Genomic DNA, 25,769 nt, shown 5'->3' on the forward strand with positions numbered 1-25,769 from the left:
GCATAAATATTATAAAAGTTAGAATAATGAGCACGACTAGAATAATGGAAGAGAGAGAAGGAGTTATAACTTGGGAAAGACATGCTATCAGGGGGCTTCTGGAATGAGGGTCTTGTTTTCTTTCTTCCTTTGGGTGGGTGTTATATGGGTGATCATTTTATAACAACTTGTTAAACTGTTTTATGCGTTTTCTCTCTGTTTTGTTATATTTTACAATAAAAATTTAAATAAAATTATGTACACCCATTAATATATATACACGCATACATATAAACAAAATGCTATATTTGTAAAAAGAAATATCTGATGGATAAATAAGAAATCAACAAAATAGTTACCATAGATGGAAGGGAAATGGACTTTGCGAGGAAGGTATGTAAACAAGACTTCTCTCTGGGTAATTTTCTGTATAGTTTTGACTTTTTCTTTCTTTCTTTTTTTTTTTTTTTTGAGGAAGATAGCCCTGAGCTAACATGTGCCGCCAATCCTCCTCTTTTTGCTGAGGAAGTCTGGCCCTGAGCTAACATCCGTGCCCATCTTCCTCTACTTTATATGTCGGACACCTACCACAGCATGGCTTGCCAAGATTACAAAATACCAGGCACTCTTCTATGTGCTTTCCATGTATTATTTCATATATTCTTTTACAAAAGTCCATGAAATACTATTCTCATCTCCATTTACAAGTGGGGACACTGAGGCACTGAATTGTTAAGCCATTTACCCAGGATCAAGAACAGTGGCCTGGGGTTTGTGGGTTTGGATTCTGGGTGTGGACCCACACACCGCCCATCAATCCATGCTGTGGTGATGTCCCACATACAAAATACAGGAAAACTGGCACGGACGTTAGCTCAGTGACAATCTTCCTTAAGCAAAAAGAAAAATTGGTAACAGATGTTAGCTCAGGCCCAATCTTCCTCATCAAAATGCAAAAAAAAAAGAATTAGACATGAACATATACATGGGACAAAGCTGCATAAAACTCAATACTTGCCTATACAAATAAATACAATAAAACTGGGGAAATCTGAATAAGATTGGTGGATTGTACCAATGTTAATATCCCAGTTGCGATATTGTACTATAGTTTTGCAAGATGTTGCCATTGGGAGAAACTGAGGAAAGGGTATGAGGGATCTCTCTGTATTATGACTTACAACTGCATAATCTACGATTAAACCAATAAAAATTTCCAAAAAAGAGAATTAAAAAGAAAGCATGGGGCCGGCCTGGTGGTGTAGCATTTGAGTTAGCAACCTCCACTTCGGTGGCCCTGGGGTTCACAGGTTCGGATCCCGGTGCAGACCTACGCACTACTTGTCAACCATGCTGTGGCAGGCATCCCACGTATAAAGTGCAGGAAGATGGGCACGGATGTTAGCACAGGGCTGATCTTCCTCAAAAGGCATGTAAAATATCATCTCATTTATGTAGAATTACACACATATATGTGTGATGCATAGGCAAATGTATGAACAGATGGTCACCAAGATGTTAACAGTGATTAACCTTAGGTAGTAAGTCTTGGGTTAATCACTCTTCTCTGAATCACTGCTAGTTCAGGGTCCCATCATGTCTCCGGTCCTCTTCACAATCCCGATGGCCTCCGTCCACACAGCCCCAAAACCTGCAGGAGGGCTTAAGCGGGGCAGATGAAGGAGAGGAGGACATCCACCTCATTGCTGACGATAAGCCGTCCTGGGTGGATGTTGTCGGGCAGGGCCAGACTGGAGGTCATTTCCCAGGCGTCCACAAAGGCCACACGGAGGTCAGCAAAGGCAGCTCGGAGGAGCCGGTTAATCTGCAGGGTGAACCAGTCGCTGCCATACACGGACTTGTAGCCGGTGTTGGCCAGTTTGATGATCACAAGAGTGCGGGGTTCCCGGGCCAGCAGTGCAGCCACGGCTGCCCGGATCCCTGCCAGTCGTCGCACAAAGATGGATGGAGGGAAGGTGGTGAAGTGAGCACCCAGGCCCAGCACCACCACCGTGTGGGGGCCCCCGGCCAGGCCGCTCAGCTGCTTGGCCACGGAATGCAAGGAGGCCACTGGTGCACGGAGGCAGCGCAGGGGCCAGCCGTGGGCTCGCCAGTTTAACACGATGCCCCGAGCGGTCTCCACCGCCATCAGGGGCCCTGCCTGATGTATGGCATGTAGATCCACTGGCTTCAGAGCTGTGGGGAGAAGGAGAGAAGAGGCTTAAGGGTTGACACAGGACTGTGTACCATCCTCTTGTACAAATAAAAGCTCTAGCCCCTGCTTCCCAGGACATGCATACAGATGCACAAAAGGTTATATTTGTAAAAAGAAATATCTGATGGATAAATAAGAAATCAACAAAATAGTTACCATAGATGGAAGGCAAATGGAGTTTGAGAGGAAGGTATGGAAACAAGACTTCTTTCTGAGTAATTTTCTGTATAGTTTTGACTTTTGATTCATGTATATGAAACTATTCATGTATATCCATATTCAAAAATTAAATCTGAAATGTGCAATCCATGAAACTGGGAACATAAATGAAAGATAGAAACCTAAATATTTATGAAACTGATAACAAGCACACAGAGAAAGAATTTATTTCAAGTGACTTCACAATACAGTTCTTTGTACTTAGGGAGATGCATTCTAAGGACAAAAAGAATTACAAAGGAATATTGCAGTTTGCTCAGATGGTACAAGTTTCACGCATTGTGATTGGTGGTTACGTCTCTCAGATTTTTTTCAATCTATCAGCTTCCCCTCCTCCACCTACTTTTTTTTTTCCACTTGCAATTCTTTGTCAAAGAAACCATGTTGTTTGTTCTATAGTTTCCCATAGTTGGCTTTGAACATCAATAGTGTTTAACATTTTCCTCTATCCTCTGTATTTCCCATAATTAGTGGTTAGCTCAAGAGGTTTCATCGAATTCAGATTCCATTTTTGGGGGCAGTGCTTCATTTTGGGGAGCAATGCTTCACAGGTAGTGATTGTGTGCTTCCATCAGGAGCCACATATTGTCTGGATAGCTCCACTCTGTGATGTGAGCAGCTATTGATGATAATGGACTAACTCCATTAATTCATTAGGGGTTACAGAATGATGATATTCTAGTGTTACCATTCCTTCTTTATTTATTAGTTGGAATATTTTTATAGAGAGAAATTTCCCCTCTCCTGCCATTTGGTTATATAGGAAAGACAGGATAAAGACTTGATTCTCTTTACTTATCAGTTATTAAAATAACAAGTTGGTTGCCTAAAATTGTCCAAAACGTTATCATTATAAATCTGTGGATTTAAGCATGTCTGTTGTGTTTCAATCCACTGCAGTTTTTTGTCTTTGTTGATAATCAAATGTTCTCTTTTGTTTTTATTTTTGGTCCAGTGCAAGCTGACTTCTGAGTCCTTTCAACACAGCCCTGGTCATCTATAAACAGATCTTTCAACTGCATTCAGTGGTTTTATTGTTACTAGTAATGGCGGTATTGTTACTTTGAAATTACTTTTTTCTTTTACTATGATAGGATACAGCAGGTAAGTAATTGTGTTTATATATTTAAATTTAGATTTTTGTATATGTAAATTAGATACAAATATAAATTCAAATAAAATAAAACACTAATTCTAAAATCAATTTGAAATGTCAATATGACTTCATGATTTTTAGTCTATCCATCTATCATCTACCTGTCTACCATCTATCTACATCTTCTGTCTGTTGAATGGCCTAGAAATAATGATACCCCAATAATAATGAGCACTTACAAAGCTCAGATATTAATTTCTAATTTCCCATGAATTCTTGAAGAATCAACAAATTCCAGGTCTAGGGCAGACTAGTACAAAGTGAGCCTACAATAACTCTGTGCCAGAAATCAAGGAACCTTTCTAATGCTGGAGGTCTGTCAAAAAGGACAAAGGAGCCAACTTGGCAGAGATTGTGAAAATTAGAATATTAGAGAAAATAATGAAAGAAAGCACTTAGAGAAAATAATGATTTTATAATAAAATACAGGTTCAATCACACGAAAGTTATAAAAATCCATGTATCCATAATGATATTCATAAAAGGAGTCATTTGCCACCATTTTAAACCAGCTCTTTTAATGGTAATTTGGTAATTAAAGGGAAATAGTTTAACATTTTCTTGCCCTCCCAGGAGAAGCTATCTTTCAAGGTAACCTATTAGCTCCACTTAATGAGAGAAAACATTATTTTTACTTAAAAAGGCCAGCTAATAGTGTAGAAAGAACAATCAAGTTAGAAAATCACCCTTTTGTAACACATATATAATGATTGATACAGGCAATAATTGTCAGCTGTGTTAAAATCATTAGGAGAATAGTTAATGGAGAGTTCTGGAATTCATACAATGCTAAAACAACACCAGTAGATTCCTTTCTGGTCCAAAGGGGAAAACATAACTGTACCGTGGAGGGATCGGGTTTTTACCCCCTTATCCAGTGGTTGTTCTTATCATCACTCATGGTAAACAATCAGATACTATACATCCCCCAACGTGCTGCAAACAGAACTTACAACATCACTTATGCTGATGCTCAAGTTGAATCTATCAAGCCTTTAACTCTAAATTCCAGTTTATAAGAAATAGAGGGCAAACTAAATGTCACCATAAGGAAGCAATCAGAAATATCAGAAAGTGAAATATTTGACAAGACAACTGGTCCTGACTTTTCCTTAAAGAAGGGTGAAGGAAAGGAAGGACTAGCCTGGATTTAAAGAAATCAAGGGAGCAAACAACCAGGTCCGGGAATGGATTTGGCTTTGAAAAGACAACTGTATAGATTTTTGAAGGACAATAGAGGAAATTTGAATATCAGCTGGATATTAGAGCTAAGGATTATTATTCATTTTGTTAGGCATGATAATCTTATTTTGATTATGTTTAAAAATATTGTTTTTAAAAGATTTATACTGAAATATTTTGGGGGTGGAATGTCATGATGTCTGTAATTGCCTCAAATACTTAAGAATATGAAAACAAAGTAAAAAGTCACATGTTTATATGCTGGTGGGCATGTGATGGAAATAACGCAGTTCAGAGGAAAGATGATTTAGGAGGCAGAGGGGGAAACTGGTAGAGAGATGTGTTTGAGTAGGCAAGAAGGGATGAGATCTGGAGCTGAAGTTGAAGGACCAGCCGTGGAGAAGAGCATGGAGGGCTAATTTACAAAAGCAGGTGGGAAGACAGAGAATACTAATACTGATGCTGGTAGATGAGGAAATGTGGTAAGAGGCTGTAGAATTTTATTTCCAGTTGCCTCATTTTATTCAAGAAAATATGTTAGATCATCAGCTGAGTGCGAGGTTGAGGCAGCTTTCAGGAGAGAGGAGAAGCTGTGAAGTAGTCAACTAGGAGAGTGATATCTGGGGGACCTGGGACCAGAGCAGTGGCTCTCGAAATTCAGTGCCCATCAGAATCACCTGGAGGGCATGCTGAAGCACAGACAGAGCTCCTCCCCAGAATTTCTGATTCAGTAGGTCTAGGGTGGGGTGTGAGAAGTTGCATTTCTAATAAGCTCCCATGTGATGCTGGGGAGATCCAGGCACCACATTTTGAGAACCACCTTGATTTCTGTGCAGCATTAGGGCCCCTGGAGGTTCATGGGCATGCATTTCAAGAGGGAGCAGCCAGCATGGTTGAAAGTTTTCCTCCAGTTGTGTTCAGGTGCACAGGTATAATTTCGAAAGAGGCAGAGGGTTGAATGAGTCAGAGATTATTACTAAGATCGTCACATAACTGGCTCCTTCTTATCATTCTGGACTCAGCCCAAATGAAACTGTCTCAAAAGCACCTTCCCTGACTAATCTATCTTCCTCCTCCTCTCCATCTTGCATTTTCATATTTTTTTTCACAGAACTTTTCACTATCTGGAATTGTATGTATATTTATTTTGTTACTTGCTTCTGATACTTTCCACTGGAGTTTACGCACAACAAAACAGGAATCTTGAATTGTGTGTGTGTGTGTGTGTGTGTGTGTGTGTGTGTGAGGAGGATTGGCCCTGAGCTAACATCTGTTGCCAATCTTCCTGTCTTTGCTTGAGGAAGATTGTCACTGAGCTAACATCTGTGCCCATCTTCCTCCATTTAAAGTGGAAGGCCACCACAGGACGACAGCATGGCTAGATGAATGGTGCCAGCTCCACGCCTGGGATCCGAACCTGCAAACCCCGGGCCACCAAGGGGAGTGTGCAAACCTAATCGCTACAGCACCAGACCAGCCCCAGCAATCTTGATTTTTTGTTTTGTTCACTGCCATATTCCTAGAACAGTGCCTGGACATTGGAGGTGCTCAATAAATAGGTATTGATGAAAAACGAGAGAAAAAGCAAAAAAAGAAAGGAGGGAAGGAGGGAGGCAAAGTGGGAGAGAGGGAAAGACAAGGGAAAACAAAAAGCTACACAAGAACCTAAATCACTGTATTAGTTTTAGCTATGAAGAGAAAAATATTTACATGATTATAAAAATATAAACACAGTTAACTGATATGACTAAAATTAATGAAAATACATTGGAAAGTATTGGAAAAACATCAGAAAGTACGTGGGAAGAGGAGGCTAGCTAGTTGCTCATGACCTCATTTTCTTTGTCTAAAGACTATGTTTCCCAAATTCTCTGTTTGGACCATGACCAGGTTGTGGTGATGGAACTTGGGCAACGAAGACGTACACCACTTCCACGCCTGGACATAAAGCATCCCATACAACCCTCCACTCTCTCTCTCACTTTCTCTCTGTCTTTCTCCCTATCAGTGGGCTGGGTGCAGAGGATCCTCTGGGGAGGCCCTAGGGGACAGTGGAGACAGAGGATGAAAGGGACCTGGGTTCTGAAGTCACAGCTTTGAGGACAGCAATGTGGAAGGCTGCTCCCAAACACTCACTGGCCTTTGGGTGGGTTTGAAATAAACTTTCAGTGTGTAAAATCGCTGAAATTGCAGGGCTATTTTTATTACTATAAAAATGAGAAATGTCAAAAGTTGAATCATTAGAAATTACTAGTGTTTCAGTCAAGGTCCAATCAGGAGAAAGAAATTGCACATTAATCTGAACAGAGAAAGTGGATATAAAGAGTTATTAACTATAACAGGGTAAAGAGTATTCTACAGAATATTATAGTGCTGAGGGAGACGACCTGAATTCTGGAAGAATCTTTTAGCTTACTAATTTTTCTAACGTGGTATCCATTCTATGTATTCCACCTACTGAGTGTTTTTGAAAAATATCTCTGAGATAGCTAATTGGTTCTTTGTAGTATGGAAAGAATTCAAAGTGATATTTACATCAAATCAAAGAAAATTGACTCCAGGAGGGATCTGAGCCTCCACTCCCAGCTGGAAGCCAAATAGCAGAAAAAGATGGAGAACAGAAATGCTAGTTGGCACTGTGCTCCCTGCCCTTCATGTCAGCAGGGCAATGTATGGAGCTGAACTTCACCTTCACCCAGTGACAATGAGGCTCTGGGAGCTGGTGCTCCATTTTCACTGGGATGGCACCAGCAGGCCTCAAAAGGGAGCTGAAAATACACCCACCTGGACCTGCACAGTACATCTACACAGAGTGACTGTCTGCTGGGAAAACGAAGGTAAAATGAGATCCAGAGACTCACAAATTACTACTCAAAAGGTCCTGCAAACAACAGAAAATCCTTCATGATGCCAACAACCCACACAATCACAACTTGAATGAGAAATGACAATCAGCAAGTGCAAACACCAAGGTTACTCACATGTTGGAATTATCTGAAAAGGGTTTTTAAAGCAGCCATCATAAAAAAATGCTTGACTGGGCCATTATTAACACTCATACCTATTAGTAGAGTTAAAATTTAAAAGATTGACTTCTCCAAGTATGGGTGAGAATACAGAGCAACTAGAAGTTTCCATGATGGTGGGAACGTAAAATGATACAACTAGTTTGGAGAAAAGTTTGGAAGTTTCCTAAAAAGGTAAATATACACCTATCACATGGTCAAGCCATTCCACTCTAAGATATTTACTCAAGAGAAATGAAAGCGTATACCCATACAAAGACTTGTACACAAATATTCCTAGCAGGTTTATTTGTTATAGCTAAAACTTAGAAACAACCCACAGGTCCATCGATAGATGAATGGGTATTCAAATAATGGTATATCCACACAAGGGAATACTACACAGCAATAAATAAGGAATGAACTAATGCCTTACGCAGAAATGTGGATGAATCTCAAAATAATTACGCTGAGTCAAAGAAGCCACACACAAAAAAGAGTACACATCGTATGGCTCCATTTATATGAAGTTGTAGCAAATGCAAATTAAGCTAATGAGACATGAAGCAGATGTGTGGTTGCCTGGGGAAGGAGGGTGGAAGTGAGGGAGTGGGAAGGGTGAAAGAGAGGAGTTAGGAAAGGCCAGGGGAAACTTTTCTGGGTGATGGATATGCTATTTTATTTGTGGAGATTGTTGCCTGGGTGTACACATATGTTATAACATCAGCTTCTAAGCTTTAAATACGTGCTATTTATGGTTTGTCAATTACACCTCTTTAAAATAAAGAGGAACCACAAATTAGGCCTAGTGACTGAGGGTGACAGTATGGCAAATTTCTAAACTTTGCAGGAAGACAGGAATGTATCTGTGATTTCTGTCTGAGATGGGAAATAAAAGCTTAGGTGGACTTTCCTCAAAAACTCGGTAAGCAAGCGATACAATTAGCCAGCTGCTAATTTGCAATTGAGTTCACAGAGATTACGATCAGTGAACGGCAGCCCCAGTCTGACTGGCGTTCTGGCTAGCTTTTCTGTTCCACCCTCCTCCTCCTCACATATCTTCAAGACTTGTAATATTTTTGTACCAGGTACCGCTTGCTTAGGACATCATCTTACTTAAAATAACCACTACAGATGCTAAGCGTTGGTTTTCTTTTCTAAATGGGAGGTAACTCACAAGTCTTGTGATAGTTTTCTGTTTCCCATTAATCTTGACTATGTAGACAAACGGTACATGTGGAAGATTTGGGGTCAGATTAATTTGACTTTGGAGAGGCTGAGGAAACTACATGCATTCAGCGGAAGTCACTTGGGTTTTAGGTGCAAAGAGAACCAAATTTCCACCAGCTGCTGGTCAGGATGCAGCAGCAAGCAAAAAAAATAAAAGAAAGAAAGAAGTTGAGGTGGGATGGGAGACAAAAGTTTGAACTTTCTGTCCTTCACATGTTGATTTTACTTAAGAGAGAAAATGGGGTTTTTAATTAGAAACTAAATGGGGGGACTGTTTTTGAATTATCAGAAATTGTATTATTTGAAAGGTGTTTTTTTATGCTGTCATTTGAGCTCATTACATAACTTCTGGTAAACTAAACCGGAAAGGTAATAATTACATCCTCCCAGCTCTGATTCCCTTGCTCACTTGCCCTTGGAAAAGTCCCAGCATCCTGCCCCATGTCTCTACCACAAACACAGGAGTCTTGTCTCTCAGAGCCCTCCCTGTTCACCTCTTCCTACATGGGGCTTCAGGTGTCCTGCCCTCTCCCTTCACAGCCACTCACAGGGGACCTTGTCTCGCAGATACTCCCACCACTGCCGAAGCGTGGAGTCCCCGATCATGTGGATGACGTGGCCAGCCAGGCAGCCCAGGATGCTGTCAGCAGTGGAGAAGGAGCGGCCGGAGCAGGACAGTGAGTGCCACACATCTTGGTGGTAGAAACCAGAGGGCTTTGAGGCCGGGAGCCCAGGGCGGCAGGGGAGCTGTGGGGACAGGGCTACAGGAAAGGAAAAAGCAGAACAGAGCTCACATTTACAGCTTACAAAATACCAGGCACTCTTCTATGTGCTTTCCATGTATTATTTCATTCATTCTTTTACAAAAACCCATGAAATACGATTCTCATCTCCATTTACAAGTGGGAACACTGAGGCACTGAATTGTTAAGCAATTTACCCGTGATCAAGAATAGTGGTGGGCAGTGGTAGCATTTGAACCCAAGAAGTCTGACTTTACAGCCCATGTTACTAACCACTATGCTACACTTACCTGGCAGGGGGGCTGTGGTTAAACTCTCAGTCAAGGAATAGAACCCCTCTAAGTCTTTTACCCCTACCTCCCTCCACCCAGCATGTGCCAGTCCCACTCACCCAGGCTGCTGTTCCCTGTGGCTGCCATTCTGATCTGGATTGGAGAAATGCCCTGTGGGAGCACCTTGTCTGTCACATTCCTAGAGAAACACCAAGAGTGAGCATTGAGGGAAGGCAACCAGTGTTAGCTTGAGTCCAGTATGGGCATACAATGGTTGGCTTGTAATTTCTCTTCTTCCTGAGTCCAACAGGGTTTGAGCTAGTTACAATATAATTAGCACGTTTACAGTTTGAGGCAATTACAATAAGGAGTTCCAAAAAAATGATGGAAGGAAGAGAAAATCGTATGAGGAATCTGGGAGAAGGACCTTCTGTAATCAACCCACCCATTGGCCCTCAGTTCACTAACAGTCCAGGTAATAAGAGTACACCCGAGCTGGAGCATGTAGTTCTTCTCTGATCAAAGGGAATGGACAAGCGTGCCAGGAGAGACAAAGGTTTCCTGGCACTAAATTCTGGAAGGAACACAGAGCAGAATCATTTTTGTTACATAAATGCTCAGACAATAGGGATCATAACCCCTAACTCCTGAAGTGTGGGCTGTACAGAGTGATGTCCAAAGATGGGATGGGGAAAGTAGCTTTGCAGGGGAGAAATCTGACAAACACCGTCCCCGCCAAGTGACTAGGGCAACATCAAGGCTCCTAAATCGTGGTGACAGTGTGTACCCTTGATATGATGTGATGACAATGTAACTTTACCTCTGTGATCTTCCTGCCAAAACCCCATAACCCTCATCTCATCATAAGGAAACCATCAGACAAATTCCAACAGACAGGAATACTACAATATAATTAACCAACACTCCTCAAAACTGTCAAGGTCATCAAAAACAAGGAACATATGAGAAACTGTCACAGCCAACAAGAGCCTTAGGAGACATGACAACTAAGTGTCATGAAGTATCTGAATGAGATCCTGGAACAGAAAAGGGACATTAGGTTAAAACCAGAAAGACCTAAATACGCCGTGGACTTTAGTTAATAATAATGCATCGATATTGGCTCACGAATTGTAGCAAATATACCACATCAATGTACGACGTTAATAACGGGGGAAACTGGGGGCGAAAGGAGATAAGGGAACTCTCTGTACCATCTACTCAATTTCTATGTAAATCTACAACTGTTCTAAACAATAAAGTATGGTAACAAAAAGCTTCCAGCAATTCCACACACAGGTGTTTATCAAAGAGAAACAAAAATATTTGCCTGCAGAAGTCTTATACCTCAATGTTCACGGTAGATTTATTCATAACAGCCAAAACCTGGAAGCAACCCTAAATGTTCATCAAGAGGTGAATGGACAAACAAACTGTGGTATATCCATACAATGCAACACAATTCATGAATAAAAAGGAAAAAATTACTGATGTACAACTACAACACGGATGAACCTCAAAAACATTTTACTGAGCAAAGAAGCCAGACACAACAGTGCATACAGTCTGATTCCATTTTTATGCAGTTCTAGAAAAGGCAAAATTAATATATACTTTCAGAAAACAAATCACTGTTTGCCTGGGGCTAGAGATGAGTGAGGGAAATTGGCCATGAAGGGACGCAAGGGAATCTTAGGTGCGATGCAAATGTTCTATATCTTGATTGTGGTGACAGTTATATGGGTACACACATTTATCAAAACTCATGGAACTGCACCTTGGAAACAAGTACGTTTCACTGTATGTAAATTACACTTAATGAAGTAGATTTAAAACAATGTTTTCAATTGAAACAAAAAACTCAGACCATAGGATTAGGCTGTAATTAAACAAATAGCTATTAAATAACAATAAATATTTGTTGCACAAACGTATGAACTGCTGTCTCTAGAATTGATGGGCTGAAGCCAGCTGGCCTGGTGGCATAGTGGTTAAATTCACGCACTCTGCTTTGGCAGCCTGAAGTTCACATGTTTGGATCCCGGATGCAGACCTACTCATTGCACATCAAACCATGCTGTGGTAGCATCCCATATACAAAATAGAGGAAGATTGGCACAGATGTTAGCTCAGTGACAATCTTCCTCAAGCAAAAAGAGGAAGTTTGGCAATGGATGTTAGCTCAGGGTCAATTTTCCTCACCAAAGAAAGAAAGAAAAAAAGAATTGATGGGCTCCAGTTCTGGTGACGCTGGAAATACTATTGGGCAGTCATTTCATGTGTTTCCACTTAGATGTCTCTGCCATTCCTCAAAGCTGAGACTGGGCACTCACCTTATCTTTCTCTCTTCACATCCAAGGGCAGGAGAAAGAGAGGTGGGGACAGTACCTCCTTATTTACAGAGGAGCTCTCTCAATATTAACTCCCTTACCAGAAAACATATCAACTTCTACACCCATCCTTACTTCCTCCTTACCATGTTCACAAGAAGAGGTGACACTGAACCCTAACGCTATCTCCTTCTGTATCTTTTAGATGGCACCACTTTCCTTTTTTGCACCATCTTTAACTTCTTCCCTTGAGTTCTTTCTTTCCAGAATATAAACATAATCACAACCTACTCCACTGAATCAAGCCCCTCTTCCATTACCTCTTCCTGTAGCTACAACTCCATCAGGTTCCTTTCCTTCATAGGACAACTTGTTGAAAGACATCTGCCATGGTTATCTGTCTTCTTCTCCTACCTTCTAAGCACATTTTAAGTTATTTTATTGCGTACTCAACATCCAGCTCTATCAGATTTTAACATTTTGCCACGTTTGAATTAGATCTTTCTTTAGAAAGAAAGAAATCCATAGCTAAAATAAAAACTAGTGTTAACACCAAATGTTGCAGAGGTACAGAGAAACTGGACTTCTCAGGCATAGCTGGTGGCAATGTAAAATGGTACGAACACTCTGGAAAATAGTTCGGCAGTTTCTTATAAAACTAAACATCCACCAATTGCACAACCCAGCAATTGCACTCAGGCATTTATTCCAGAGAAATGAAAATTTATGTTCACGTAAAAACCCATATATGAATATTCATAGAAGCTTTACTTACAATAGTCAAACCCCGGAAACAACCTAAATGTCCTTCAAAGGGCGAATGGTTAAACAAACTCATGCAATGCAATAACAGGCAGCAATAAAAAGGAATGGATTATTGACACATGCAATAACTTGGATGGATCTCAAAGGCATTATGCTTAGTGAAAAAAGTCTATCTCAAATGGTTACAGACTGTATGATTCCACTTATATAATATTCTTAAGGTGACAAAACTATAGAGATGGAGAACAGATTGGTAGTTGCCAGGTGACAGGGACAGGAATGGGAGTGTGGGAATGACTATAATGGGATAGCATGAATGAAACATTTCTATATCTTGATTGTGGTGTTGGTTACGCAAGTCCATACATGGGGTAAATTTGCAAAGAACTACACACACACACACACAAATAAATGCGTGTAAAAGCTGGTAAAAACTGAATAAGGTCTGAAATCTAGTTAACAGTCCTTTACCAATGTCAGTTTTCCTGTTTTCATGTTGTATAACATATACGAGATGTCATCATTGGTGGAAGCCGGCTAAAGTGTTCACGAGACTCTATATACTATTTTCACAACTTCCTGTGAGTCTGCAATTATTTCACAATAAAAAGTTAAATAAAAAAAGGAAATAGATCAAAGTTACCACATATTCGCCTTCCACACTACTGCCTTTTCCATTCCGCTGCCCACAAGGATGTAGTCACTATCGTAAGCATTCATGATTCTCATCCACATCTTATACATTTTATATATATTTGTGTGTCTAAAATATTCAATAGTATTGTTTGCAACTTTTAAAACTTTACATAAATGGTATCATATGTGTGTACTGTTACTTGACTCCTTATGCTTTCAAGATTTATAATTATAAAATTATAAGACATAGGTGCTCTTTATTCATTTTAACTTCTATATGATTCCATTGTTCCAATACACTGTAATTCATTTATCCATCTCCTATTGATTGTCACTTAGATAGTTTCTAATATTTTGTTATTACAGACAATGTCTGCAATGAACATTCTTTCACATGTGCCCTGGGTCTCATCTGAGAAAGTTTCTCTACAATTTCTACATAGAAAGCAGATCTTTGGATGGTAGATTATATGAATTTTCAATTTTACTAGGTATTGTTAAATTGCTCTCCAAAGTTGTTATTTACACGCTCACCAGATGTATATGAGATATTCAATTTCTACATATCCTCATCACACTTGTTTTTGTTGGATGAAAAAGCTTTGTGAGGGAGGCCAGCCTGGTGGCATAGTGGTTAAGTTCATGTGCTCCACTGGAGCAGCCTGGCATTCACACTTTCAATTCCAGGACACGGACCTACACACTGCTTATCAGGCCATGCTGTGGCAGCACCCCACATACAAAATAAAAGGAGATTGGCACAGATGTTAGCTCAGGGACAATCTCCCTCAAGCAAAAAGAGGAAGATTGGCAACGGATGTTAGCCCAGCTCCAATCTTCCTCAGCAAAAAAAAAAGTTTTGTTAGTATAAAAATGATTAAATGATATCATATTTTGGTTTTAATTTAAATTTCCCTGATTACTCATGAGTTTGAGTATATTTTTAAATTTTTTCTTCTGTGGTTTCCTGTTTATATCTTTTGCCCATTTTTCTATTGAGCTGTATAATTTTTTTTATTGTTTTGTAAGAGTTCTTTTTTTTAGTTAAACCTTTTTTCTTATAATGATAGACTTTTAAGATCTGTTCTCTTAGCAACTTTCAAATATGCAATACAGTATTATTAACTATTGTCACCATGCTGTACATTACATTCCCATGATGTTTATTTTATAACTTGATGTTTGAACCTTTTGACCATCTTCAATCACCCAGCCCCCATCCTCCACCTCTGGCAACCCCCAATCTGCTCTGTGTTATCTGTGATCTTGGTTTTTGTTTTTGTTTTTTAAATTTCACATGTAAGTGAGATGACATGGTGTTTGTCTTCTTCTGTCTGACTTATTTCACTTAGCATAATGTCCTCAATGTCCACCCATGTGGTCAGCAAATGGCAAGATTTCATTCTCTTTTTTTATGGCTGAATAGTATTCCTTATAAGATTTCTTTATCTATTGTAAGTGCTAATCCTGTACCAATTATTTATGTCAAAAATATCACCTTCCAGTCTACATCTTGACTTAAACTATGTTTATGGGACTTTTTGTAATGGAAACATTTTTGATTTATATATTGCCCAATTTATGAATATTTTATTTTATGAGTTGTGCCTTTGTTATACCTAAAATAACATTTTCCTAATCCAAAATCATAAAGATATTTCCTGCTATTATCTTCTTTGAGTTTTAAGGCTTGCTTTTTCACATTTAGGTTTTTAATCCCCCTGGCATTAATCTTTATGCATATACTGTGAGGTTTAGATCTAATCGCATTCTTTTCTTTTTATTTACTATCCAATATGTTCCCCATTGGTTAGAATACCTACTATGTTTAGATAAAGTTAGTTATGTTTATGGATCTAGTCTCTTCCATGATTTATGTAACTAGGTCTAAACAAATCCCACAATGTCATGTCAAGAGACTTGCCTGAAACTATTTCACAGAGAAACTTTGAAATATAAAGACATGAAAAAAGTATACCAAGAAAATACTAAGCAAATGAAAGCTGTAATAGCAATATTCATTGTAAAAATTAGAACATAAGACAAAAAGCAAGAAAGTAAAATGAATAATTTACTAATAACATAAAACACAATCACAAAGTTGAATGTACTAAACAATATAGCCTTGAAATGTATAAACTGTCAAATCTATAAAAACAGTGTAATACATTTATGTCTGAAACTAATAGATTAAGCAGACACAATATTAGTGAACATATACATGTTTGGGATAAAAAAAATAACAAGCTAAATCAAATAGGTTCAGAATTCCATTCTGAAGGAATAGAAAATACAAATTATTTTCAAGGAAACATAGACTATGAGGGAAAAATCAGGCATTTGCTGCATCACAAATAAATTCTCAACAAATTTCAAAGAACCAATATCATAGAAACCATATTTCTTGTCATAGTGCAAATAAACTAAGAAAAAAACATAGAAAGATAGCCACCTCCCTACTTTCTATTCAGAAACTAAAAATAATTCCTGAATAATTCATGAGTTAAAGAGGAATTCACTGTAGAAATGATAAAACATGTAAAACTGAATGAAAACAAAGCTCTCATACAAAAATTGTAGGATACAGTTTAAGCTGTAGTCAAAAGGAAATTTATAGTCTTAACAATTTTTACTCCATATAAGAAAGACTGAAATAGATGGATTGATTGTTCCGGATCATGAAACTAGAAAAAGGTAGGAAATCCTAAAAGAAATAGGAGGAACCTATTTCTGAGAAGATACCAGCAGAAACAAATGAAATCGAATGGAGACTTCCTTTTCCTAGTAATATGGCAGACCCAGGTATTCACACCAGCTCTTACATTGAGAATGATTAAAAGTTATGGACAAATATCTTTAAAATCTATTTAAATAATTGAAGATCTAACAAAATAATAAGGAATGTTCAGATGAAAATCTAAGTGAAGATAGGAATTTAGATAAATGAATGACACACTCAAGCCACTTTTGCCCTGATGTCGTTTGCTCTGTCCTGAATACCTTATCTCTTATCTTCCCTGGATAATTCGTATTTTTCCTTTAAACCTCAGACCAATTGATAGGCTGACTGGTATAATGTAGTATATGTCAGTCTGGAAATGTCTGTCATATAACAGGTGTTCAATAAGCATGTGTTGAATGAGAGTATAAGTAAATGAGTGATGTAAACAGAGGGAAGGGCATTGGGTCACAGGGACAATATGTAGAAGGAAGGGTGTGGCTTAGGGTTGGGGCAGACATCCTGGATTCTGAGTTTCTTACCATGCCAGCAGGGCCTCATCATGTGGTAAAGTCACTTTCAGGTAACTCCCACTTGAGTGTCCGACCAAAGAGTTGCAGGGCAGGGTAGGTGGTTGAGCACAGAACCAGAGCTCACTTGAAACCACATCCCTGTACTGGCAGGTAGGCCCTTTTGCTCCAGTTGACTGGGGGTCAACATTACAAATCACAGTCTCTTCAGCTCCGGTGGGTCCCCGGAAATACCCTCTAAAATCAACTGTGGCCCTTTTCTCTCTCCAGATTCTTCGTAGAACCCCAACTGCCTCACTGGAGTGGATCAGCCGCACTTGTACACGGGCCTGCCCAGCCCAGAGCAGAGGGAAGGACAACAGGTATGTGCCATTCTCCAGATCCTGGACATCCCCAGGGACCCCCGCCTTCAAGCCAGGACCCAGCAGCTGTGCCCGAAACAGATCCCCACCATGGGTCTTGGGCCTGCCCCGGTGGTCTCTGGCCACAAGGATGGCCTCCAGGTAGCCTCCCAGGGCATAGCTGGCCTGGGCAGGACCCCTTAGGCGGTAGGTGGAGGTCTGGGGGCTGGTGGAGGCCAAAATGTCCCCTTCATCCCCTGGGGTTGGAGGCCAGTACAGAAGATGGGTCAGGTTGGTGAGCTCCTGGGGGAGAAAGGACAAGTGGGAGGGATATTCTGTGGGCTTGCAGGCAGATTTAGAGGCAGCACGGGGTCCTGGGGGCCGATGGATGGTGCTGTCAGGCAAGGACAAGATGAAATAGAGGATCTGTGGGTAGAGAAAGAGAAATCTATCAGTGGTTTATGTTTCCCTCACTTTCTTCTGGGAAGGAGATTTCCATTCCCCAAGGCTAATCCCTTCTGCCAGGTAGGACCCAGGAGGCCTGTTCTGCCTGTACCATCATGCTGTCTGTCACTCATCGGCCTGGGGTATGAGTCACCACCATATTTATTTGAAAGGAGCATCTCATGTGAAGGTAAAGTTAGATCTCTGGTTTAGCTCAACTCTCTCCTTATCTCAGGCTTATTCCTTCCACTATCATCTTCTCTCCCTCCCACATACTCCCACACAGATATGTGTGCGGGCCTGCACTCAACCCTCACATCTCTAGCTTGAGGACCCCTCACAAGTCCTGCTTCCCTCCTAGAACCTGGCATTCTGAGTAAGTGTCCCCTTTCCTCTTCTTCTTCCTTCTTTCCACAACTTCACTGCCACAGTCTCCATCCCAGATTTCCAATAAAGATTCAGGGGCGGGTGAGCTCTTTAGTCACCGCTACTGAGGGTTATAGAAGAAGGAGATGAGAACATCCCTTAGGGAGCTCCCTCTCTAATTGAGCTAAGTTGGCAGGAAGAAGCAATTCAACCACAGAAACCTCTGGAAAATGAAAACCTGTAGAAAAGCACAGACATAAAGGTGGGTTGGAAAAAGGAGTGAGATATGGCAGATTCTTTTCTGGGAAGACATGGTGTTTGCTATGACAAGAAGTCCCATCCTGGAGCCCAGAGGTCTCTGGTCTCATATTCTGAGAAACACAAAGTCACAGATACAGACCAGAGAATATAAGTATCCAAATAGGAAGAGTAGTAGAAAAAGCCCATGCTTTGTGTGCTTGTGGTGGTGGATGTGGGAGGGAGTCTATGCACTCGGCCTGGTTACGTCCCGATAAGCTCACCACAAGTTGAAAATATCGCTAAGTGAAAAATGCATTTAATACACCTAACCTACCAGACATAATAGTTTAACCTAGCCTACCTTAAACGCGCTCAGAACACTTACATTAGCCTATAGTTGGGCAAAATCATCTAATGCAAAGCCTATTTTATAATAAAGTATGCAATATCTCATGTAATTCTGCTGTACTGAAAGTGAAAAACAGAATGATTGGATGGGTACAGAATGGTTGTAAATGTATGGGTTGTTTGCCCTCGTGATCGTGTGGCTAACTGGGAATGCAGCTTGATGCCACTGCCCAGCATCACAAGAGAGGATCACACCACATATTGCCAGGCCAGAAAAAGATCAAACTTCAAAATTCAAAGTACAGTTTCTACTGAGTGCATCTTGCTTTTTCCCCATCATAAAGTAAAGAAATTGTAAATTGAACCATTGTAAGTCAGGGGCCATCTGTAATAGAATTAGAAGTGTGAGCTTGAGAGTCATGATTATGTTAAACTGTATAACAACCCTCCAAGATGTCCACGTCCTGATCTCCAGATCCGTTGAATATGTTACCTTATATTGCAAACCAGATTTCACAGAAGTGAGTAAGTTAAAGATCTTAAAATAGGGAGGTTATCAGATTATCCTAGATTATGCAGCCCTCAATTTAATCACAAATGTCCTTACAAGGGGGAGGAAGAAGATTTTACTACAGAAGACAGAGGGTGATGTGATGATGGAAGGAGAGGAACAGAGCCAAAGTGAGAAATAATTGAAGAGGCTGTGCTGCTGGTTTTGGAGATGGAGGAAGGCGCCATAAGCTAAAGGATACAAGCTGCCTCTGGAGGTGGAAAAGGCAGAGAAAGGGACTGTCCCTTGGAGCCTTCAGAAAGAAAGCAGCCTTGTGGACCCATGTTAATAACTTCTGATCTCCAGAACTGTAAGAGAATAAACTGTGTTATTTATGCCACTAAGTTTGTGAAAATTTGTCACAGCAGCCATAGGAAGCTAATACAATTACTACTCAACTAATGAAGTCCAGAGGAACTGAATGGCCTGGCAGCTACTGAGACTGAAATGGAGCTGTTTTATAACAGAACTCCAGAGCTAGTAATCAAGGACTGTGATCACTCATAGACTAAGGCAATTTAAGATACTAGTAACCAAATCAACAGAAGGGAAGGTGCAAAAACGCAACCCCAGAAGGGGACTCACCTCAAATCATCCCTCCTGAGGCTTGACCCTGGAGAACAATGGATAAAAGACACCCTTTCCAAAAGACAAAACCAAAGCAACTCTTCGGCTGACCAGAGAATTCACTGCACTACCCAGAACATGACTTCTTGCTATCTTTGCCCACCAAATGAACTTTGTGCTCTTAACCCATGACCGTGTACATTGATTTTCCTTTAATTAAATTAGAGTTTATATTGTGGTGACTTATTCCCCCTCCACCATTGTATGGTGGGTGTGTTGGTAGAGATTAAATTTATGATGTAAATAAAAGTTTCAGGATTATAAGGATATGCATCCATTCCTGATGAAGAGGAATCCTGGATTTGAAGCTGAATATACAGCTGAATGGGACTTTTGCTTGTCTCATTTGGAGAGGTTGAGAGCATTCTTAGTTTTACGTGGGATAGTTGTTTCACATTAGGCTATGGCAGCACATGGGAGGTGTGCTTGTGGCTGCAGTTTCTGTTTTGATTGATGGAAGAGAAAACACTTACAGGATTGGCTCATCTCTGGGCTGGAGAGGAGCAGGGATCAACATTATAGAGTCTAGTATCTGATCCAGTACCGCATGGTTCCTTGGAATGCACTCCAGGCCAGTGTAGTCTTGGGGGAAAGTGTACCTGGTAAGGTATCTAGTCCTGGTGTGGCCTGTTCACAAGCCCTCACTCTGGGCTAGGAGAATATCAGGGGAACAATAAACTGAGAGATCACAAGTCAGAATGGCTTCCTGTCTACACCTTGATAAAGGGCAAAAATGTGCAAATGAACATGTCCCATGTTCCCAGGAGAAAAGACTGTTTTTCCTTCTGTCACTTGCAGCTTTGCCACCACACAAAGGGTCCTGAAGATTTTAACTGAACAGCAAGAGTGGCCTAGACTTCTGGTTACAGCAAATTTGAACAGATCTGAGAGACAGAGACCAAGAATATCAGTTCACTACAAAAACAATTATTAGATGTGGGAGGTTATGTGGATTTTTTTTTGTTTTTTTTTTTTAAGATTTTATTTTTTCCTTTTTCTCCCCAAAGCCCCCCAGTACATAGTTGTATATTCTTAGTTGTGGGTCCTTCTAGTTGTGGCATGTGGGATGCTGCCTCAGCATGGTTTGATGAGCAGTGCCATGTCCGCGCCCAGGATTCGAACCAATGAAACACTGGGCCGCCGGCAGCGGAGTGCACGGACTAAACCACTCGGCCACGGGGCCAGCCCCGGATGTTTGTTTTATTATTCTTGATATGTCATATACATTTTATATATATTCTCCGGTACGTGTGAAATACTTCATAATAAAAACAAATTAAATTCTCTTAAACAAAAGTGGAATTATAAAAATAAAACTACAACCTATCTAGATAGAAATAAAAAGAGAACCTTCAGGAGTAGCATCTTTATGATGGTGGAGTAGGAAGCCCTGGATCATCTTTCCTCCCATGAATACAAAGATTCAGCAACAATTCACAGACTAATTCCCTCTGTGAGAAATACAAAAACTAATTGAAAGGCTTCTCCACTGCAGGAGAACACAAAATTAGACTTGCCAATGCTTGTAGGCAGATTCAGGACGCTCTCTTGGCAGGATCCCTACCCCTGGGAGAGTGCCATATGATCAGGAAGAGAACCCCAGCTCCCAGCTTCTACTAAGGGAAAGAGAGAGTTGGTCTACTTGTCTAGAACCCCAATTTTTCCATGAGGCTCCCCAGAAGACTGGCTTCTATCTTGTCAGTCTTGGAATGCTGATAAGACCAGCAGAATCTAGCTGCCTGGGAAAGAACAAAGACCGGCTTAGGTTGGTAGTCACCATAGCTCCTCCTCCCAGCTCAGCACAGATTAAGCAGACAAAAACTCCAGCTCCTAGATTCTCCCAGGGGTGGGAAAGAGTTGGACAGAGCATAAAATGATCCAGCTTTTCTGGGGGTTGCTTGAAGCATTAGCTTCAGTCTCCCTTGTCCCAAGGGACTGATGGGACCTGGCATGCCCTAGATATCTGGGGGATACAACGAAAGTAGGCAGGTTGGAATAGCACAAAGTTTTGAGGGGCCTCAAGAAACTCTGAGTGAATGGGTGTGAGTCTTCTCCTGTACAAATCCAGTCCAGGACAACTGGGAAAAGTGGCTGCTTCGTCTAATACACAGACACCAATACACAGAGTCAAGGGAGAAGAAGAAACAGGAAAATATGTTTCAAACAAGGAACAAGATAATCTCCAGAAATGGATTCTGATGAAATGGAGATTTATAACTTACTCACAGAGAATTCAAAATAACCATAATAAAGTTACTTACCAAGGTAAAGAGAACAATGCATGCACAAAGTGAGAATTTCAACAAAAAGATAGAAAATATTTAAAAGTACCAAACAGAAATCATGGAACTGAATAATACAATAACTGAACTGAAAAATTCACTAGAGGGATTCAACAGTAGGCTAGGTCAAACAGAAGAAAGGATTAGCAAACTAAAGACAGTTCATTGAAAGTTATTTAATCAGAAAAGAAAAAAGAAAATGAATGAAAAAGAGTGAAGAAATCTTAAGAGACTTATGGAACACTGTCACACAGAACAATATTCACATTATGGGAGTCCCAGAAGAAGAAGGGAGAGAGAAAGTCTCAGAAGGCTTATTCAAAGAAATAACAGCTGAAAAATTCTGAATCTGGGAAAGGAAATTGACTTCCAGATCCAAGAAGCCCAAAAGAACCTAAATAACATGAATTCAAAGAAATTCACACCAATATATTATAATCAAATTATCTAATGTCAAAGAAAAAGAGAAAATTTTGAAAATGGCAAGAGAAAAGCAACTTGTCACATACAAAGTATGCCCCATAAGATTATCAGTGGGTTTCTCAGCAGAAACCTTGCAGGCCAAAAGGGAGTGAGATGATATAGTCAATGTGCTGAAAGGGAAAACCTGCCAACTAAGAATACTCTACCCAGAAAAACTGTCCTTCAAAAATGAAGGCAACATGAAGTTTTTCCAAGACAAACAGAAGCTGAGGGAGTTCATCACAGTTAGATCCGCCCTACAAGAAATGCTGAAGAGAGTTCTTCCAGTTGAAATGAAAGGACAAGAAACAGCAACACAATAGCATAAGAAAGTATTAAACTCATTGGTGAAAGTAAATATGTAGACAAATATAGAAGAATATAACATTATCATGATGGTGGTTAAATCACTTTTAATTCTAGTATAAAAGTTAAAATACAAAAATACTAAAAATAACTGTAACTAAAAAATATGCTAACAGATATGCATTGAAATAGATGTAAATTATGACGACATGAACATAAAGTGCATTGGGGGGAGAAGTAAAAGTTGAGTTTTTGTATGTGATTGAATTCAAGTTCTTATCAGCTTAAAAGAGACTGTTATGACTATAAGATATTTTATGTAATCTCCATGGTAACCATAAGAAAAATCTGTATAGAAGTTACACAAAAGAAAAACAAAGAAATTGAGGCATATCAATACAAAACCTCAACAAAACACAAAGGAAGACAACAACAGAGGAAAAGATGGACAAAGAACTACAAGACTAATAGAAAACAATTTAAAAAATGGCAATAGGAAATCTTAACTGATCAGTAACTGGTTTACATGTAAAATGATTAAACTCCCCAATCAAAAGCCAGAGTTGCTGAAGGGATAAAAGAAATGACTCAACTATATGTTGTTTACAAGAAACTCATTTTAGATTTAAGGACACACATAGGTTGAAAGTAAAGGGATAGAAAAAGATCTTCCATGCAAATGGTAACCAAGAGAGCAGGTGTGGCTATACTTATATTAAACAAAATGGACTTTAAGTCAAACACTCTCACAAGAGAAAAAGAAGGACATTACATAATGATAAAAGAGTCAACTCACCAGGAAGATATAACAATTATAAATAGACATGCACCCAATATCAAAGCACCTAAATATATAAAGTAAATATTAACAGATATCTGAAGGGAGAAATAGACAGCAATATAATAATTGTGGGGGACTTCAATATGCCACTTGCAATAATGGATAGAATATGCGAACAGAAGATCAACAAGGAAACAGAGGACTTGAAAAACACTATAGACCCAACGGACCTAACAGAGATATACAGAACTTTCTGCCCAACAGCAGCAGAATATGCATGCTTCTCAAGTGCATGCAGAACGTTCTCCTGGGTTGATCATGTGTTAGGCCACAAAATGGGTTTTAACAAATTTAATAAAATTGAAGGTATGCCAAGTATCTTTGCTAACTACAACGATATGAAACTAGAAGTGAATAACAGAAGGAAAACTGGGGAATTCACAAATATACGGAAGTTAAACTACATAAACTTGAACAACCAAGAAGTCAAAGAAGAAATCAAAAGAGAAATTAGAAGATATCTTGAAACAAACAAACATGAAAATACAATGTACCAAAACTTACGGAATGCAGCAAGGCAGTACTAAGAGGGAAGTTTATATTGATAAATGCCCACATTAAAAAGGAAGAAAGATCTCAAATTAGCAACCTAACTTTACACCTCAAGGCAATAGAAAAAGAAGAACAAATGAAGACCAAATTTAGCAGAAGGAAATAATAAAGATTAGGGCTGAAGTAAATAAAAATAGAGAATAGGAAAAAAATCAGCAAAACTAAGAGATGGTTTTTTGACAAGATGAACGGAATTAACAAACTCTTAGCTACACTAAGAGAAAAAGAGAAAAGGCTCAAATAAATAAAACCAGAAATGAAGGAGGAGACATTACAATGGACACCTCAAAAATAAAAAGGATCATAAGGGACAATTATGAAAAATTATATGCCAACAAATTGGATAACCTAGAAGAAATGGATAAATTCCTAGAAATATACAAACTACCAAAAATGAATCAAGAAGAAATAGAAAACATGAACAGACCAATAACAAATAGGGAGATTGAATCAATAATCAAAAACATCCCAACAAAGAAAAGCCCAGGACCAGAAGGCTTCACTGGTGAATTCCTCCAAATCTTCAAAAAAGAATGAATATCAATCCTTTTCAAATAAACTCTTCCAAAAATTAGAAGAAGAGGTAATACTTTCAAACTTATTTTCTAAGGCCAGCGCCACCCTGATACCAAGGCCAGACAAAGACACCACAAAAAAGAAAACTACAGGCCTATATTCCTGATAAACATAGATGCAATAATCCTTAACAAAATACTAGCAAACCAGGGCTGGGCCAGTGGCATAGTGGTCAAGTTCACACACTCCACTTTGGTGGCCTGGGGTTTGCCAGTTTGGATCCCAGCCAGAGACCTACACACCACTCATCAAGCCATGCTGTGGCAGCATCCACATACAAAATGGAGGAATATTGGCACAAATGTTAGCTCAGTGGCAATCTTCCTCGAGCAAAAAGAGGAAGATTGATAATGGATGTTATGTTAGCTCAGGGCCAATCTTCATCACCCAAAAAAAAAAAAAAACCTAGCAAACCAAATTCAACAGCACATTAGAAGGATGTCACACCATGACAAAATACAATTTATCCCTGGAATAGAAGGATGGTTCAACATACACAAATCAATGTGATACCTCACATTAACAGAATGCAATTAAAAAACCACATGATCATCTCAATAGACATAGTAAAAGCATTTGATAAAGTTCAATATCCATTCATGATTTAAACTCTTAATAATATAGATATGTAGAAAACTCCAAAAACTCAACAAAATAACTGTTAGAACCAATAAAAAAAATTCAGCAAAGTTGTAGGATACAAAATCAACATACAAAAATCAGTCATTTCTATACACAATGCACTATATGAAAAGGAAATTGAGAAAACAATCCCATTCAAAAAGCAACAAAAGATAAATAAATGAAATACTTAGGAGTAAATTTAACCCAAAAGAGGAAAGATTTGCACACT

General features: G+C 39.5%; 1 protein-coding gene across 3 annotated transcripts in view; it reads right to left on the reverse strand.

Annotated features, from left to right (window-relative positions):
• Nucleotides 1-420: 420 nt before the first annotated feature.
• Nucleotides 421-25,769, reverse strand: part of LOC106836324 (NXPE family member 3-like) — an 87,530-nt gene continuing 62,181 nt past the window's right edge. For all 3 annotated transcript variants that reach the window (XM_044746729.2, XM_070484326.1, XM_070484325.1), the window contains exons 4-7: nt 16,994-17,748; nt 10,121-10,200; nt 9,535-9,747; nt 421-2,175 (exon numbers count right to left, since the gene is read on the reverse strand). In XM_044746729.2, coding sequence (XP_044602664.1) covers nt 1,643-2,175; nt 9,535-9,747; nt 10,121-10,200; nt 16,994-17,748 — 1,581 coding nt within the window. In that variant the 3' untranslated portion in view covers nt 421-1,642. The remainder of the gene's footprint in view (nt 2,176-9,534; nt 9,748-10,120; nt 10,201-16,993; nt 17,749-25,769) is intronic.

The sequence above is a fragment of the Equus asinus genome, chromosome 14 (genome assembly GCF_041296235.1).
Source record: "Equus asinus isolate D_3611 breed Donkey chromosome 14, EquAss-T2T_v2, whole genome shotgun sequence".
In the NCBI taxonomy this organism is placed as follows: domain Eukaryota; kingdom Metazoa; phylum Chordata; class Mammalia; order Perissodactyla; family Equidae; genus Equus; species Equus asinus.